At 28.0% G+C, this 18549-nt stretch overlaps 7 protein-coding genes across 7 annotated transcripts; 5 read left to right on the plus strand and 2 right to left on the minus strand.

Annotated features, from left to right (window-relative positions):
* Positions 1-74: 74 nt before the first annotated feature.
* Positions 75-8240, plus strand: FG379_003539 (uncharacterized protein; the record flags this gene model as incomplete). Its single annotated transcript, XM_067329168.1, has 1 exon — positions 75-8240. The coding sequence occupies one exon, from the start codon at positions 75-77 to the stop codon at positions 8238-8240; it is 8166 nt and encodes a 2721-aa protein (XP_067185345.1).
* A 263-nt stretch (positions 8241-8503) lies between these two features.
* On the plus strand, positions 8504-9559 carry FG379_003551 (eukaryotic translation initiation factor; the record flags this gene model as incomplete). Its single annotated transcript, XM_067329180.1, has 1 exon — positions 8504-9559. One exon carries the CDS (start codon positions 8504-8506, stop codon positions 9557-9559), a length of 1056 nt encoding a protein of 351 aa, XP_067185357.1.
* A 209-nt stretch (positions 9560-9768) lies between these two features.
* FG379_003562 (uncharacterized protein) lies at positions 9769-10770 on the minus strand (the record flags this gene model as incomplete). The annotated part of the gene is made up of 1 exon (XM_067329191.1): positions 9769-10770. The coding sequence occupies one exon, from the start codon at positions 10768-10770 to the stop codon at positions 9769-9771; it is 1002 nt and encodes a 333-aa protein (XP_067185368.1).
* A 1974-nt stretch (positions 10771-12744) lies between these two features.
* FG379_003567 (uncharacterized protein) lies at positions 12745-13452 on the plus strand (the record flags this gene model as incomplete). The annotated part of the gene is made up of 1 exon (XM_067329196.1): positions 12745-13452. The coding sequence occupies one exon, from the start codon at positions 12745-12747 to the stop codon at positions 13450-13452; it is 708 nt and encodes a 235-aa protein (XP_067185373.1).
* A 63-nt stretch (positions 13453-13515) lies between these two features.
* FG379_003568 (uncharacterized protein) lies at positions 13516-15534 on the minus strand (the record flags this gene model as incomplete). Its single annotated transcript, XM_067329197.1, has 1 exon — positions 13516-15534. One exon carries the CDS (start codon positions 15532-15534, stop codon positions 13516-13518), a length of 2019 nt encoding a protein of 672 aa, XP_067185374.1.
* Positions 15535-15821: 287 nt separating this feature from the next.
* On the plus strand, positions 15822-16316 carry FG379_003569 (uncharacterized protein; the record flags this gene model as incomplete). Its single annotated transcript, XM_067329198.1, has 1 exon — positions 15822-16316. One exon carries the CDS (start codon positions 15822-15824, stop codon positions 16314-16316), a length of 495 nt encoding a protein of 164 aa, XP_067185375.1.
* A 293-nt stretch (positions 16317-16609) lies between these two features.
* On the plus strand, positions 16610-18352 carry FG379_003570 (uncharacterized protein; the record flags this gene model as incomplete). Its single annotated transcript, XM_067329199.1, has 1 exon — positions 16610-18352. The coding sequence occupies one exon, from the start codon at positions 16610-16612 to the stop codon at positions 18350-18352; it is 1743 nt and encodes a 580-aa protein (XP_067185376.1).
* Between the last annotated feature and the right edge of the window lie 197 nt (positions 18353-18549).

Here is an 18549-nt window from a genome sequence, read left to right on the forward strand (position 1 = left end):
GATGGATAAGAAATAGATCCATAAATAGGGAGGATATTGTATTAAAGGAAAGCCGTTAAATATCAATAAATAAAATGTCGCCTGCAAATAAATCAATAATAAACAATTTACAATCAAATTCTCCAGAAATAGTTTTGGAGACCTTAAACACTTTGTTATCTGCAATAAATGAAAATGGAGAACTAAAGCAATTAATGGAGTACGTGAAGGTATCGCCCTCATGTGTAGAATTGTTTCATATTTGGTCAAAATACCTTGCGGAAAGTACAACACAGACCAAAAAAGGCAGGAAGATTGCAAAGAGAGATAAGGATCTTGGAGGTGTTTCAGAATTGAAAGAGGACCGTATTGAAGTTATAATACTTATAAAGACGTTAAATTGTTTATCGAAAATAATTGAATATGTGACAAGGAAACAGCTTAACATTGAGGGGACTGAGAAGGAAAATATAAATAAACTTGGAATGTTTATACTAGCAAAGTATATGGTGAGTATATATAGGCAATTGAGTACTACAAATAGGGATATATTGTCTTCAACACTAAGGCTATTAACTTCAATATCCAACTTAAGTGAGATACACAAGGAAGAATTATTGAATACATTTAATTTTAATCTGCAACAGTTTTTGTCCATTAGCAGGTATTTTGAACCAAACAAAGACAAGGAAGTAATCATAGACAAAGAAGATTGTCCTATTCAAAATTTTGAGGTAATTGAAGATGAATTAAAAGAATTGAACACCGTTAGATTTCAATACTTAAGATTTATGTTATCTTTTATTGTACCTTCTATCGGATCTAAACTTGAATTAAGTGAATTATGTAAAAATCATGAGGATGGAAGCTATAAAAGCAGTATTAATTTTGAAAATAAGACTTATTACACAAATTTGCAAAACTTTCTAGCGATTAAAGGAATAGGGAACGCAATATTTAAGAATTCAGCTTATTATGATAACTGGAAAACAACTATCTATGTGTTATATATCTTTGAAAAGTGGGTAATTAATAATGATAATATAGAGGAAGCCATTAAAAAAACGTTTTTCACCATAACAATAATAAATTATATATTCAACAACTTGAACGATATTTTATGTAACGTTGTATTAGATGTGCAATTGGAATCTACATATTTAACAAATCTAAGCTTGCAAAGTGAAATTCAATATGATAAATATTGCAGTAACATGTTTACTAAATATTGTATAATATTGAGTAGACTGTTTGGTTACCATATAAATGCAAAAACACGTGGAAAAACAAGATTAGTTCTAAATTGGTTGAACTCACTGAGGAATATAAAGTATCCAATGATACAGGATATAGTAATTTGGGTTTATAACGAATTAAATTTAAGTGAGAAGATGAACTACTATGACAACATTAATTTCAATTATTTAGTTCACAATAGCTACATCAAAATGAATGAAAAAAGTACTTATACCTCCAGCTGCAGTAATATAGACTACGTTTTGGTGTTAAACTACATTTCAAAGTTATTAAATTTAGAATATGGAAATAATTTCATGGAAAAGAATGACATAGCTGACTATATAAGTAACTACTTGTTTAATATTGACGGTGGATACGATAAAGATATAATTGACGGAATTCAACTATTATCTGACTGGATATTTCCGAACAAGCTTATGGTTGGTCTAAAGCCGTTGAGTATAAGAGAGAATATATTTGTTAATTTGTCAACTGTAGTTATTCAGATTAATGTTTTGAAAAGATTGGAATATATTACAGAAAAAATAAACCAAGTTGAGTCGGGATCAAATACTGATAAGTATTATGTAATAAATAAAATAAAACAAGATTTGTATTCAAAATTTCCAGATATAAACGGTATTGTAAACACATTAAGGTTTTACTTCAATAAAGAGATGAGTATTTACAATGAAAAAGATGCAATTTCTTATTCAATTGTGAACTTTAAATTAAGTAATAAAACCAATTTAGACGGAAGTTGTAATCCAAATGCGAAAACAAAGGAAAAAACTAGTGATTATTATTGCGATGAGGATGAATTGTTCGTAAACATACGTTCTAATGTTATCAAAGAGGAAGTTAAAATAAGCAATGAAAATGAAGTTAGTGAAAGTGGTAGAGAGTCAAATTTAGAGGGAATATCAAAGTCTTTTTCACTATATCACTATTTATTGAATTCCTTAAATTCAACCGCAGTTAGGTGCATACATTGCGAGAATGCGTTTGGCAGAGTTAAATGTAAAAAACAAGACAGTGACAATACGATTTTCGAATGTTTGATAAAGCTTAAATTTGAGATATTTAAGTTATTACTTGAACTGATAAACTGTATTTTGAAAAACTTTGGGAACGAGTTTTTGTTGAGTATGGGATATAAATTTGACTATACAAGGATAATACTGGATGAATTATACAGAGAATGTTATATGAACAATGCATTTATGAACACTATACTTCTTTGTGAATACAAATCTCTATTTGAAAATCAGATTTATGATATAATTGTGTATTCATTGAAAATTTCTGAAATTAAGGATTGCTATTGGAATTGTAATAAGTACTTGTTATACAAATTTTTAGACGGTTTAGTTCAAATAATATACAATTTCAGGCGTGAGAAAGGTGTAAATGAAGATAATATTACTATAGATAACGAAGCGATTGCCATCACCAACTACTTTTATAACTTTTTGACTGGAATCTGGTTAAAGACTGTTTCAAACTTATTTATTTTTGATTTTAATACTAGATACACAAGGATAAGAAACCTAAATAGAATATTTTACTACTTTGACTCCACTAAAATAGTGAAATATACAGAAAATAGCGACAGTAAGATTCTGTATTTTCACTTTAAGACTGTCTTATTCATATTCAAAACTTTATTTAACTACTCAACCTTGATTAGGGACTATGGTATTAGTTGTTTGATTGAATTTGGAATTACTACAGATGAAAACAAAAAAATTTATGTGGAATTTGTAGACAGTAACCTAGATATAATTTTTTTGCTTCTTTTGATTTGCAGCAACATAAATAATAGCACAATTATGGACACAATGAACATAAAAAATGGTCTTACATCGCTAAGGAATGATCTGGAAGGAGTTTCATTTTACAGAGATACTGAGAAATACAATTTAAACAAACAGAACCACTTTAGCTTAATTTTCTACGACTATATTTCTGGTGTTATTGAAAATATAATCCAAACTGAAGCTAAAGTGACCAAGGAAAATGAAAAAGTGATGATCAGTTTACTTAAAAACGTATTTAAAAGCTGGGTTAAAATAGAGTCAGATCAAGATGGCATGCAACAGTTTGACTATGATTTGAACAGAACTAAGATACTAAACATTATTGAAAAAGAAAATGGGATAGAATATAGTGACTATCTTAAGGGGGTAAGAAGTTTGTTGAGGAATACTAGAGGTTACTATAATTTATTGTGTGAGACTAACAACCATGGAGAATATAACATTAATTTTCTCATAAGCACATACTTAATGGCTATATCTAGTGAGAAAAAGGAAGAAAACGATGTTAATGAGATCAAGAATAAGATTATTAGTGAATTGTTGCAACTTAATTATGTTAAAATAAATAACACTAAACATTTGGGTGATGATCTGGTTTTCAGCAACTATATTTCTGATATTAGAGCAGGTAGTTTCAAATATAAAGAATTGATTTCAATTAAACTCCGTAATTATTTGGAAACGAGTAGTAAAATAAACAAAAAAGTGTTAGAATCTTTTATAGACGTGATTGTAAAGTTCAATTTAAATATAGAATTAATACTCTGTGATGGAAGAAATGAGAGCGTAAGAAATATTAAGGAAACCTTAATAAGTGGCAAACTTCATAAAATAGAGAATGAGAATATAGTTAATTTTTTGGTAAACAATGCTTCAGATTTTGAGCTTTTGTTTTTGTTGAGAAAACTGATTATTGAGAATGTAACTCAAACAGCACATTTTAATTTGGTTGTTTCAAGACTATTAGAGAGTGTCATAAAAATATACGTCAAAATGAATAAAAACAGGAAAGAAGAGGGTATGAATGGTGAAAAGACATTATTTAATGCTTGCTTTTGTAATTTAATAGACGATTTAATGGATAATGGCATATTTAACCGATACAGTAACATATCACTGCTTTTAGAAAACGAACAAGAGCCACACTTTAATAATAATATTGATGGAAAACATAGTTTGGTATTACCAATGAGTTTATTCGAGTACAATAATGATTTCATTTCTTTCAGGAAGATAGTGACTGAATTGCTTCCATACCTGTTTTTTTACTCAAAAGAGTTCTACAACAGTCTTGTAAACTTATTCACTTTTGGGGAGTTTAGAATTAACAAACTTCCAATTGGCATCAAATTGCTGTATATTATTGACAAAAATCTAAACACTATCTACAACATAAACAATTACAGTAAAAGATTGGGAAAATATATTGAAGATAGAAGTCTTAGAGAAAGTGAATTTATAAACAAACTCTCTTGCAAGTTAATTAAAATATACAATAAATACAATAAAAAAAGAGACGTTAGCCTTTATGAATGCGATAATCTGATAGACAACTTTGAGTCACTTAAAATTAGAGACTTGAAACTTTCTGGGATTATAACTGAATGTGAATTGAAAAAGTATATGAATGATAATTTAAACAAGTTTACCGAAAACTATAAAAAGAAAGATAGATTTAGTATTTTATCCGAATTAAACATTATTGACAGCAAAAACATATCAACTTTTTGGGAGATACTTGACATATTGTTGTACAAGCAATTAAATGATTGTAAAAAAAACACAAATATTAATAGTTGCAGCATAATGATGAACTCTAATCTAATTTTTGATTTCACTACTACTTTATTTAATAAGTTTAATTCATTATCTCCAGATTTACAGAGCAAAATTGATTTATACTCTCTTTCCGAGGTCACATACATTGTTTATTTGTTTTATTACGACAGTGAAAAGTTTGGAACAAGCATTTATTACAGCAACTCTAGTGGTGAGAATAATGATGGGGAAGGAGATCAAACAGCAATCAATACTTTAGTTAGTTCCTACAATAATTTATTGGAACTGTTTCAGAGGTTAGACTTGAATAGTGAAATTTCTTTGTCTCGTACAGAAAATAAATCTAAAGAAAGCCGTATTCAAAACTTAACTTGGTACTATTGTTACTACTATATTTTGCTAACGCCTATAATAATGGATAAATATTTGAATCCTCTATATGAGCTAATAATGTTAGAATTAATGTTCAATATGAACAATTGTGAAGATGAAAATTGCCATAGTGATCTAATAAGAGGATATAACGTGATATTAAACTATAAGACAAACAATTCTTTCTACAGGTTACTGATAAATATTAATAATATGGAAGAATACAAATCTAAATATCCAATACCATTTATTGAAACAAATAAGGTGTTAATTGGAGATTTAAAACTACTTTTAGACAATATAAACATCAATGGTATTATGTGCTCTAGTAACATACTTTTAGTGTTAGTATCTAGTTTTGTAATGTACATAGCAAAAAATAAACAAAACAGAGTGAGGTACAACAATGAAATATACAACGAAATTCCAAATTTCGTGCTACTTAAAATAAATCGTATAAATGCATTTCTAAGTAAAATTCACGAACTGACATTTAACTTTTTAAATAGTGAACATGGCCTTAATGACTATAATATCAAGGACAAAGACCAAGCTCTTAAGAGGGTTCTACACATTGTGGTGAATTACATATTTATTGAGTATGTTTTGTCAATGGAAAGGGAAGAGAATAAATTTGAGTCAACTGCAGATGAGGAAAATAACGACTTTAAGTACTTAAAAGCCGAAAGCGTAGTTAACTTTTTGAGAATTACAAAGATAAAAGACTTCACAAAAGGGGAATGTGTATACAATAAAATACTAGACTACTCAAAAAACAACTATCATGGGGTACTTTCACTCATTCCATCCACTTTGATGAATGAATATAATAATTACAGTGCTTTAGTTGGTGATTTAGATGAAAACAAAGTTTATTATTACTTTATGAAATTGGTACTCTGTAACCATGCAATATACAAGACAAATTCCAAAATAAGTCAACTGTTTGATCTCGGTGATTTGCAGAGAAATAAGGAATTAGATTCAAATGACACTTGTAAAGAAAGAAAAATTGGCGAGTTTAATATTAATGTTCATAAATTAACAAGATACTGGTACCATTTTTATTCTGTTTACCTAGACAACTTTACTGAATATACAAACACAGACAAGGACATAAAAGTTGACTTTAATTGGATAAACCCTGATACAAACAGAATAAACAACACGATGAAACACTTTCCATACAACTCAAGGTTGATTAGCAACAATACAACAACTTTTGAGGGTAATTTGAATTACAAATACGAAAGTATTGGAAATCTTGTTTTAGAGAACATATATGATATTGGATACCTTTTACCTGTTATTAATTCAAGATTTAAACTTGCCTATTCAATATTAAGAGAAAGAGGGTTCCACAACTCAAAGAATAAGGTAAAGTTGTGTGAAAATACTGATGATAAAAGCAAATACGGAAGTGAAAGAACTTGTTCAGGCTTTATAGTTAACTATTCAAGACTTTCAAATTCCAAATTTAATCAACAAATAGATGACAGTTTTATTTGGTTAAGAAACTTTTGCAAGAATGGATCTCTAAGACTTGTTATAAATAGCTTATCATGTGTGGATTTCTCAATTAGATACTATTCATACCAAGTAATAAGCATGTTGTTTGAAATAATTAGTTTTCACTTCAAGAAGTACATGAACAAATACACGACTTTGCAAAATGATAAAATAGACGCAGGTGACGACAACTCAGCTGATAATGAGGGAAGTAGTAACAAAAAGAGGAGAAAAACTAAATTAAAGAAAAAAGTTAAATTATTGAGGCATATATTTAAAGAACTTCCGCAAATATATACTATTTTAAACACCTTAAAAAATACAGTATCAGGTGCTATTGATAACAATTCAAAACACATTAATTGTTTGAGACTTTCTTCATTTATAACAAATTTTTTGTCAGACTCTATTGAAATAGTATTTAAACCAGAGAGCAAGTTATTTAAAAAAGTAAACTACTTTTTATTGTCGCGACCTTTTGTAGATAGATACGACATTCCACTATTGCTTTCATTGCTGTATTCGGAAGATCCAGATAATCATTTGAAACACAAATCATTTATTTTCAGTCAGTTGGAAAGTTCAGTGGCAGTATTGAAGTATTTAAATTACAATTATTCTAGCAAAGATGGTAGTATGGAATTAGAACAGGAACATGATGCAATAAATAGAAGATTTATTATTTCATTATTGTTGAATTATGTTAAAACCAACAACATTTATTCACAACACAATTACTTTAATAACATTATATATACCTTAAATATAATACTAAACATAGTTAGTGATCAAAATTGCGCTTTCATATACCAAACTAGTAATATTTATAACTCAAATTGCAATAATAATTACCTTATTGGAAACTGTATCACTAAAAATAACCCAAATATTCCAAGTATTGTATTTGAAGGCGTGAAACATAGCGAATCAACAAGAAAAACAACTAACTACCAAAATTCGCCGTCGTTTATGATTACACAATTGCTGGTAAATCAGTATTCTATTCTGGACTTCATTATCGACTTGATTAAACAAATCAAGACTATAAGAAGACAAAATCCCAGCCTATATTTAGAAAATTCTCGATGTTTGGGTGAAATTCAAATATTAATATTGAAAATCATAATTAAACTGGTAAAAAATGTATTTCCGAATAAGGATGATACTCTGCACAAGAATAACCTCATATTAAGTCACTTCAAAAACAAAGGAAATGATAAAAATAAAACAATTCTAAGATTTATTGGTGGATATGGAAATATATATTCATTATTCAATAAACTTTTAATGTGCATACAATTGCTGTCCGCTACCGACTCCAATTATGCATGTGATTATAATTATCGTGATCCTATGAACTATGACGGTACAAATGAAAAAAACGAGGCAGACACTAACAAAATCTTGCTGTTTAATCTGTGGTATTATTCATACTTCTCCCTGTTATATACAATCGACTATATTATCAGCGAGAATAGTATAAAATTAATTCACTATGACTTGATTATTAAATTTCAGAGAATATATACTAATTTACTTTGAGACATCCCGCCCAAAGTATATGTAGTGCTCGGAGTTTTTTCTTTGCAAAAAGAAAAAGATTAATTCCCGGTAATTCTGATGTTGGGTGATTGATTTACCGAAATTGTGAATTGAGTGAAGTTTGGTATAATTAATTAGTAAAAGCACTATTAACTACACAGATAATTTACATACACAATTTTGCTTTATTATTAAAAGGGGATTTTACGTAGTGTATATCCACAGACTTGTTTAAAGTGGTATATTTTTTGAATTTTATTTAAATGGATACGTCATATAACCATTCGAGGAGTGCATGGGCAGATGAGGATTTGGATGACTTTGAGCCCTCATTTGATGAACCATTAAAGGGTTTCGAATCGAAGCCGGACAAGGACGGCATTAAATATGTCATTAGTTATATAAAAGACAGCAAGGGCTCAACAGTGAAAATTACAAAAAAGGTGCGAGAGATAAGGAACATTGTTAAGATAAACAAAAACATTTTAAACAGAAGGACTTCTATGGAAAAGAACCTTGGAGATAGATTTCATTCTGATACCGACGTTCCAAAATTAGGTGATGAGATATCAATTGACATACCTAAGAATGCAGATTCAATGAATTTCCAAGATAAGGATGAAGATGATGATGATGATTACTATTTCATGGATTTACCGTCTTCTATGAATAACAGCAGCAAGTTATCAATATTCAAAAGGATCGGAAACAACTATCCATTTGTTATTGGTGATGAACAACAAATGGAGAAGATATCTTACGGACAGAGTGATATTGCTTCAACGCAGAGCAACGTTAATAATGCCAATATTATCTCTGGAATGAACGCTGACATTACACAAAAGATTGCAGGTATTGGTTCTATTGGATTCAACTCTTTATCTAAGAATACTATTGATGGCAAAGACAATCTAATTTCAGGTAGTTCTGTTAGCAATACATTGGGAACCAACAGTATTGGAAGTGTTGGGTCTACAGGTAGATATCAGCCTCCATTCATGAGAACAACTAGCTCCGGAGGTTTATATGAGAGGATCCCAAGTCTTCAGTCTTCTCACAGGGACGACTGCACTGTTAGAGTTGCTAATCTTTCTGAAGATGCTACCGAAGAAGATTTACAAGAATTATTTAAGACTGCAGGTAGGGTTGTTAAAGTTTTTCTGGCTAAAAACAAAAACAATTCTAAAAACACAAAAGGATTTGCATTTATTACTTATTCTAGAAGAGAAGAAGCTCAAAATGCAATTAAAAAACTCAACAGACATGGATATGATAATCTACTCCTTAATGTTGAATGGGCGAAAACAAAAGAGAGATAAACACATTGTTTTCTTAGTCATTTAACTCTTTTAATACACTCATCTCTTTGTTTATTTAAAACTCAATAAGAAAAAATTATTACATTATATAAATAAGTCTAAACATGTACTTTTTAACTAATTATAATTACCCCAATTATGTACTTATTTAATTATTGTAACAATAATCATCATTATAGTAACTATTTTATCTACAATAATAACATATTTTAAATTAATCGGTCATTTATTTCAAATGAATGTTTGTATCTTCTAATTAAGCCGTGATTTGTGCCACATGCTATTTCCATTCCGTCACTGTCGTAATGAAGTAGTACAATATCTTCTGATTCATCATTCATATCACAATATATTATCCCTAATTTACATCCATCCTGCAGTGAGTGTATATATATTGCTCTTCTTAGTGACGTATTGCTTTCATCGTAATTATTATCAATAACGGGATAGCATGGTGTCATCATTCCATCGTAATAACTACTATCTATGCTATGCTCAATATCAAAATTATAGTGTTGATTGCCAACGATTTCATTTTCCATATTATTGTTAATATTATCTACTATTGAATAGTTCATGTTTCCTATTTCTAATTCACTTTCTGACAATAATCCTGTAATTGTTGAAGAAAGTTTAATAATACTACTGTTAACATTAATCGTGTTATTATTTTCATTATTTAATAACTCATCATCCATAAATTCTGTATTCATTTCTTGATTGTTTATTTCACGATAATAAACATCATCACTATTTATATTTGAAAAGTATTTAGATGCTTGAACAAATTGTGGTACATAGTTACTCTCATTTAACGAGTTATTTTCCTCTACTTCCTCATTCTCCAATATTAAACCGTTACAATATGTTAGTATTACGCCTTTACTAAAACATACATTTACACAGTCTGCTGTTTGTATCCCTGGAAGTGTTATCTTGAATTTAATTTCAACATCACCTAAATTATTGCATTTCCATACACTTATATCATCTGTTGATACTGTTAAAAAATTTGTGTAATTATTTATATCTGTTATTTGATCGAAAAATATAAATGCTTTTGGTTGAAAGTCTCTTGTTTCTGATATTTTTTTACTCGTATTTGTTAGCAAATTCCAGACTCTTATTGAGCACTTCTCTTGTTTTAACAAAAGATATTCTCTATGTAACTCTAAAAATTGTATATCTAATGATGATCTTAGTTTCACCATTGTTTTCTCCTTTATATTTAAGTTAACACTGATTAATAGATCTCAATTAAATAAACATACCAAATATTCACCATTTGATATTTTGCATAAATGTGCCTCAATTGTTGAAAACGATGGTTGTCTGGAGAAACATAATTTATTATCATAACATGTAGTTGACTTTAATTAAAAGAAAAACATACCTAAAAAACACTACTGTACCATCGGATATTCTCATTTCTAAGAAATTTTGTCCCTTAATTTGATACAATTTATTATAGTTTTTCATATCCCAAAACGTAAAGTAGTCATTCTGTGGGTCTGCAACTACTATCCTACCATTTCCATCTTATTCAATATTTTTATTGTATTAAATTGAAAATAAAAACAGAGAAAAGTTAATTAACTTACCATCAAATTCAATAAATCCTGGATTTCCTATCTTTATTTGTTGAAATTCTAAACCAACATTGCTCGATACATTTCTTTTAAGTACCACATCTTCAATGTTAAATATAGTGCAATTCAAAATCGATGGGTCATGATGAAAAGCTACCACTATGGTATTATTAAATTTATTATAAAACAACGACCTTATTGCTATAATTGTTATTTGATGTTAATTTAATAGAAAAAAATAGAGAAAATAACATTCATGATAGTAATAACAGTAAATAGTGATAATAATAATAATAGTAATAATAAATAATGATAACAATAATAACGACCTTGTTATTGTTATATTTAAATTATTAATGACTTACTTTCAGATGGTGACCTGTTTAAAATACACAACATTTTATTATTATGTTTATTATATGCAACACCTAATCCAGAGTCATTCCTTTTGTTGATATATTATTTAATAAATGTTCTTATTTACTTTAAACTTACAAAATGAATAATATATCATTGCTGAATACAACTTCTATTATTTTAGCTGGTTTACTTAATTTATAATGACCACGTATTACCTGTGGTAAATCAGTTGTTATATTTAGTATGCTGTTTAATCTCATACGTTTAAACTCTAGTTTTTGTGATAATGTGGGTGGTATTTTAAACTCATTTAAATGAATACCACCATAGTATTTGTACTTAATTAAATTCTTTACTATTGATGTATTAACTTTTTTGAAATCATTATTGCTTCTGTAGTTCTTAGCCATTTATATTGCATATGAGCAATAATACTGTCTACTTGTCCACCCGTTTAATAAATTATCCGTTTATCAATCTGAGAATTGTTTTAAGCCGAAAATGGAATTAATGACTATTAGTTATTTGTAATATAAATTGCTAGGTTATTTCATTAATTTTAAATTAAATTTAAAAAGAACAAAAATATTATAAAGAAAAAAAAACGAATGAGTATTCCTATATTTATTTGCTTTTTAAAGTTTACTATTTTTATACTCAACTATTGTAATTATTCTTTCCATTAATTAAGTATAAAAATTGTTATAGTGGTCAAAAATGACGTGGCAACTTTTAGCCTTGTAAAAAATTTTAATTTTTATTTCCAATTGCATGTGGAAATGCAGCACAATACCTAAAAAAATAATTTATTTAAAACATTGCGAATATAAATAAAAATTAAAGTAAAAACAGTGGTAGAGGCAAAACTTTATTATCTTGTTTACCTTTTTACAGGAACATAGTAATTACGGTACGATTTTCCTCAGGAAATGATATTATAATGACACGTTTGGGTGATTTTATTTTTTCATGAAAATGAGCGAGATAAAGAAAACAAGCAACAAAATGACAAAATTGACAAACTAAAATGTTATAATCACTACGAAAGTGCGTACTTTTTTGCCTATTGTTATCTTAATGGTTTTCCTTTGTGATAAGTTTGACAAAAAAAATTGGCGGTAAATCAGAAAAGTGAATCAAAGATTTCATCATAATAATATATAGTGACTACAATTCCCGTATTTAACATATCAATTATAGTGAAAGCATACCTCTTTCAATATAGTATAAATAAAAATGGACTCATTGGACGAAATAGTACATGAAAAGTTTTGTTATGTATATATACCTTACCATGAATCAGATAAAGTTGAAGTAAGAGAATTTTCAGGAAAAGAAGAAAGCTTTAAGAATTTACTTCGCTCTCACTTTTCAAGCAAATTAAGAAATAAGGAAATATCAAAACTTCAGGAGACTCTGAACAAAGAAGCAAATGCACCCGATAAACTTGTTGAGCAAGCAATATTAAATAGTCAAAACTATGAAATAATAAGTTTGATACTTCCAAATAAAAACAATAATTACGTTGCAACAAATGCATATATTGATTCAATAGGGAGGATAAAAGATATGCCAATAAATCCGAGAGCCTCAAAAATATGTTCAACCGACGTTCGCGGTGATTGTTTCATATCTTCTTCTTTTGATGATGAATATGTATTTAAGAGAATAGATTTTAATTACAGTAGTTATGAGAGTTTACTTAATAATCCACCTTCAGCGGAAAATAGATGGGACCCTTCAAAAATATCTAATATGATAAACAATCCATCAGAATTATTAAATAGTCAGGCAAATGAAACAGACGTATTAAATAGATGTGAAAACTGTAGAAAAAAATATGATAAGAAATTGCTTGTTTGCAGTAGATGTAAAAAAGTTGCTTATTGCAATGTGGAATGCCAAAAGAACGACTGGAGTTATCATAAAAGGCATTGTAAATAATTTAATAAAGCATCTTTAGTCAAATAAAGGAGTTAAACAAGAGATATCAATAACTATTTATGATTACAATTCATCACGGGCGGTGTGAATCCAAATAAAGTCAAGAATTGTATTGGTTTCCCGTTCACCGTCGAAGTCTATTGGATTTTTTTTGTCCCTCTTTTTAAACAATTTGATTGTTGGAAATCTGAATATTTTTCCGCCGATTTGATCCTCAGGAACAAAATTTGACGACATATCTATTTTTGCAATTAATATATTTGTTTTTGAAGAAACTATATTTGCAATTTCATTATATATTGGCTCAAACGTTTTGCAGTGGCCACACCATGGAGTGTAAAATAAAACAAGTACATCTTTGTTTGAGTCATGCACTATTTCCTTAAACGAATCTCCAACTAGAATATAAACAGGAGAGTTTTGTTTTAAAGGTATATTTTGTGAATGATAAGTATTGTTAACTAATCCACTATTAACTTTGTCTATAAAATCGCTGATTATATTTGGAGAAAAATTGATTGATGTGTTGTTATTTAATACAATCCAGTTTGATTCATTTTCTTTATCGATAGCGAGGGCATCAGTCTCATTGTTACTATTCAAAAGTACTTTCGGCAAATCTAAATAATACTTTTTAGGAGGTGAGATATTTAAATCCTTAATTATAAATACTGAAGGGAGCATTTCGTCCTTGATATGTAGGTAATCCATAAATCTACGGTTTGTAGGCCCCTCGTTTCCTGATATAACATAAAGTATCTTTTCGTTGTAATAAATTTCACTGTTTATGTTTCTCATTTTTTCATTTCTTATAGCCTTTAGTTTTTTCATTATATTGTAGAATTGATGTACTGTAGATGAAGTCTCTTTTTTAAGGTTAAAATAGTCTATGTAGCTATTCCCATTGAAGATAAGCAGTAATATGTCATTTTCCTTGTTTAATATCTCACCAATAGTCTCACTATTTAACATTATTACGTTATTATTTAAATGTGAATCTATTTTATTTAGAATTATATTTTCGTTCTTGAATGGACTCTTGATTACGCTGACCACTTTTTCTGAATTAAATATCAAAATAAATGAATTATTATTGTTTTCGTTTATATATGAATTAACTTCTCTCTCAAAATCAATTAAGAGTTTGTTGTCATCTTTGATATCACTTTTCCTTGGAAGTTCGTTTATCTTTACCTCTCCAATAATAATATTGTTGTATATTTTAGATATATCACTTATTAACTTGTACTCGCCATTTTCATTGTTCATATTTCCATTAAAGTATACAATCACATTGTTGTTCAAGGTTGTAAAGAGGTTTAATCCACTAATATTCTTTATTTTTATCAAATGAGCGTTAATATTATCAGTATAAAATACATTTACTTGTTGTATTAGCCAACACAATACTTTCTTGTAATATATATTGCCGTAATAATCAATTACTTTGTACTTGCTATCCTTTTTAACCAATTTTATTGTTGGGTAGTCTAAAACATTTAATTTCTTTGATAAATTAGGATATTCAGGTACGCTCACTAGACCAATAACTATTTTTTTCGATGAAAATAAATCAATTGAATGATCGGTAATTGATTTATTCACCGAGTCCAGGTACTCTATCATTTCGTTTATTTGCTCTACTGCTCTTTTACTCATTCCACACCAAGGTGCTGTGAAAAGTACTAGTAAATAATCATTCTCGTTCACCACTTTCTCAAATACATCATCACCATTTATAGCAATTAATTCAATTTTATTATCCAAGTTTTCATTTTTACTAAAAATTTCATCATTTACATTGGTATCATTGTTTATCTCACTTTTAACTCTTTTAAAGTCAGAAGAAAGCAATGGTAATGAATTAACTTCCGTATTTTTATCGACAAGAGATGCTCGAGTATCATTAATCATATTATTTGAATTTAAATCTATAATTGTATTCGACGACACGGGGTATACATTGAAATTAAAAATAAGAGCACATAAACATGATATTAAAACAGCAATTCTATAACTTATTATCTTGTTTGATATGCATTTTCCATCTAGATAACCAACGACTTTTTCTTTTTTCCACATATTCCATTTTAGCATTTCCCATGTGGCTTAAAATGTGCAACAGTGGGGCAATCACAAGTAGGTTAGAGCGAGAGATATATTAACAAGTATCAATGGATAAATACTTTAAATTTGCTAATATCCTATTTTAATTTAACGATTATTGTAAATAATATAAAAAAACAATTATTTTCGAAATCCTACTAGTAAATAAAAATAACCATTGGCGCTATAAATAATTGCTCTGTCATTTATTTCTAATATAGAAACCGTAGATAAACACAAAAGGATGGAAAAAAAAGCTATTTATGAGCGAAAGTGTGAATTACAGAGATCTGCATGGGAGGTTAATAGACAAAGAGTCATGGTACAAAGATAGAATTTACAGAAATAAAAAAAAAAAAGGCTCTGTTGAGAGCAAAATAGATGATGAGGAGTTTTTGAAATATAGAGGCGGAATAGTTCAGTACAATCAAAGTATTGACAGACAAAATGAGTATAATTTAGTTAGTGATTTGGTTGATGGTGGGAATTATTACATGAATAGGAAGTATGATGAAGAATTAAAAAAAAAGGTACATTGGGATGATCCAATAAATACAATAAATAGCGAATTTAATACAAAGGAGAAGTTGGCTATAAATTATAATTTGAATAGATTAAAGTGCAAATACATAACTCCACAAAATAGATTCTCAATTGAATCAGGTTATAGATGGGATGGAGTTATTAGGGGTAATGGTTTTGAAGAAAAGTATTTGCTGAAACAGTCCGAAAATGATAGCAAACGTTTTGATTACTGAAATAAAATACATTAAAGTTTTAAATTAAGTAAATGTGTTATTATCACTGTTTATATATAATATAGTGTACATTGCACATGCAATTTTATTCGCATGTTTTTTTTATATTACTAATTTAAAATTGCATGCATTTCCACATAGTTAAATTTATGTCTATGATTATTTAACAACTCGACTTAAATATTAATACAATAAATATAATTTATTTAGAAATAGGAAATAAACAACAATAGAATTATTATTTGTCTAATTAAGGTGTATTTCCGTCAACTTTTTTTGTTAGATATTTCATTATGGCGATATTAAAATTGAAGAGGAGTAAAATTAAAGAGAAATTATTCTATTTAAAAAAGAATTGGAGAACATTAAGAAAACACACAAAACAAAATTTGATTGAGAAAAAACATGAATTAGGTATAAACAAAATAATATCACATGAATTAAATGAACAGATAATTGACGAATATTATGAAACTCACAAAAAAAGTTTTGAATATGATAATAATTATTTACCATTGAAGGAATATATGGTAATAATGAATAATAAAAGTACTGATTACAATAATTTATTAATTAATGATTCAATTAAAAAAGCGTATTTAAGTTCAAATGTCTCAGAAGATATGAAGTTTTATTCGATGGAATATAATAATGATGAATTTATGAGGGAGAACAAATTTGATGATGAAAACAGGAATTTAAGCAATAAAAATTCATTTCAAAATGAAACATATACAAATATTAATGGAGAATACAAAAAACAACAGTCAAATCATCTAAATAGAAACTTCAATAAAAAGAATAATAGTTCGATATCTCCAAATAGATCACCATATTTATTTTTTTATCAACAAACCCCAAATCACTCAGGGAAAAAAAAAAGGAATGAAATGAGTTTGGATAATATTAATATGGAAAATAAAGAAGAATATATAAATTCAGAGGAACTTCATATGCTATTTCTGAAAATTCGTCATTTAATGAAAGAAAAATACTCAGAATACAAGGAATTAACAAACAATAATAATCGTGATTGGGATGAATACGGATCAAAAAATGGGATCCGATTTTTTAAGAAAAAAGAGGGTAGTTACTGCAGTAAAAATGGAGACAAGTTTACGGCAATAAGGGGTATAATAGAAGTTAACTTAAATAAAGAAAATGATTTGCTTTATAATGAATTTTATAATGAAAAGAATTCTTTTTCAAAAAACCATCATTTAAGTGATTTAATCACATCAAATGAATTTGTAAATTACCTTTGGAGTACCGATCCATTGACATATGATAACACGGTTGATAGTAGTTACCGTGTGCATACATGGAGTGATGATAACCCTGGTTATTGTGTATACTATCATTCATATAAAGGTGCATTGGGTGTACAAGGAAGAGATTTTATATTATTTGGTTATAAAAATCACTCAGAAATACAAAGTTATGGACATCTGACTAAATTAACTACTTCATCTTCGATAAGTAGTATATATTCGCCAATATCAACTATAAAGAATAATTCATCTACAACATCACCATTTTCCGTGTCAGATATAAATAATAATTATACAAGCGATACGGGAAATAGTAGTAATAATAGATACATGACTTTACCTATAAAGTCTAAGAGAAAATTCAATAAAAAAAACAATAACAAAGATATTAGCAATAATAGTGACAGCACAAAAAATAATGACGAAGTTATAATAGATTCATCGTTTTTTATATCATCTGATTTAATTATGGAATTATCTGAAAATAATTTGTATAAATTAATCTGCGAAAAAAATACCACGCCCTCATTTATTAGGGGAAAATGCCATTTAAATGGAGTCAAAATAGACAAATTAATTAATAAGAATAATCAAAAAATTGTTAGAATGGACATTGTATGGATTGGTGATTTGAATGGCAAACTTCCGGAATTCATCAAAAAATCGCTTTTGTCCCTATCTATAAGCACGATGAAAATACTTAAGGACAAGTACATTGATTTGAAAAAGAAAGAATTACTAGAGATTTTAGAGAGCAACAATTAGTTTATAAAACCTAGTATTAAACCTAAACTGAAAAATGATATGCTTTCCACATTTCTCTCAATAAATACTTTCATTTTGTTTCTTATTTCTTTATAACTTATTTTTTTATTACTCTCAAATAGCGACTTTTTTATTTTTGAATTTAGCAAACTTTCCTTTAGTGGGTTCAAAACAGCTTCTTTATCCTCATTTATGCT

The sequence above is a fragment of the Cryptosporidium bovis genome (genome assembly GCF_009768925.1).
Source record: "Cryptosporidium bovis isolate 45015 chromosome Unknown contig_8, whole genome shotgun sequence".
NCBI lineage: Eukaryota > Apicomplexa > Conoidasida > Eucoccidiorida > Cryptosporidiidae > Cryptosporidium > Cryptosporidium bovis.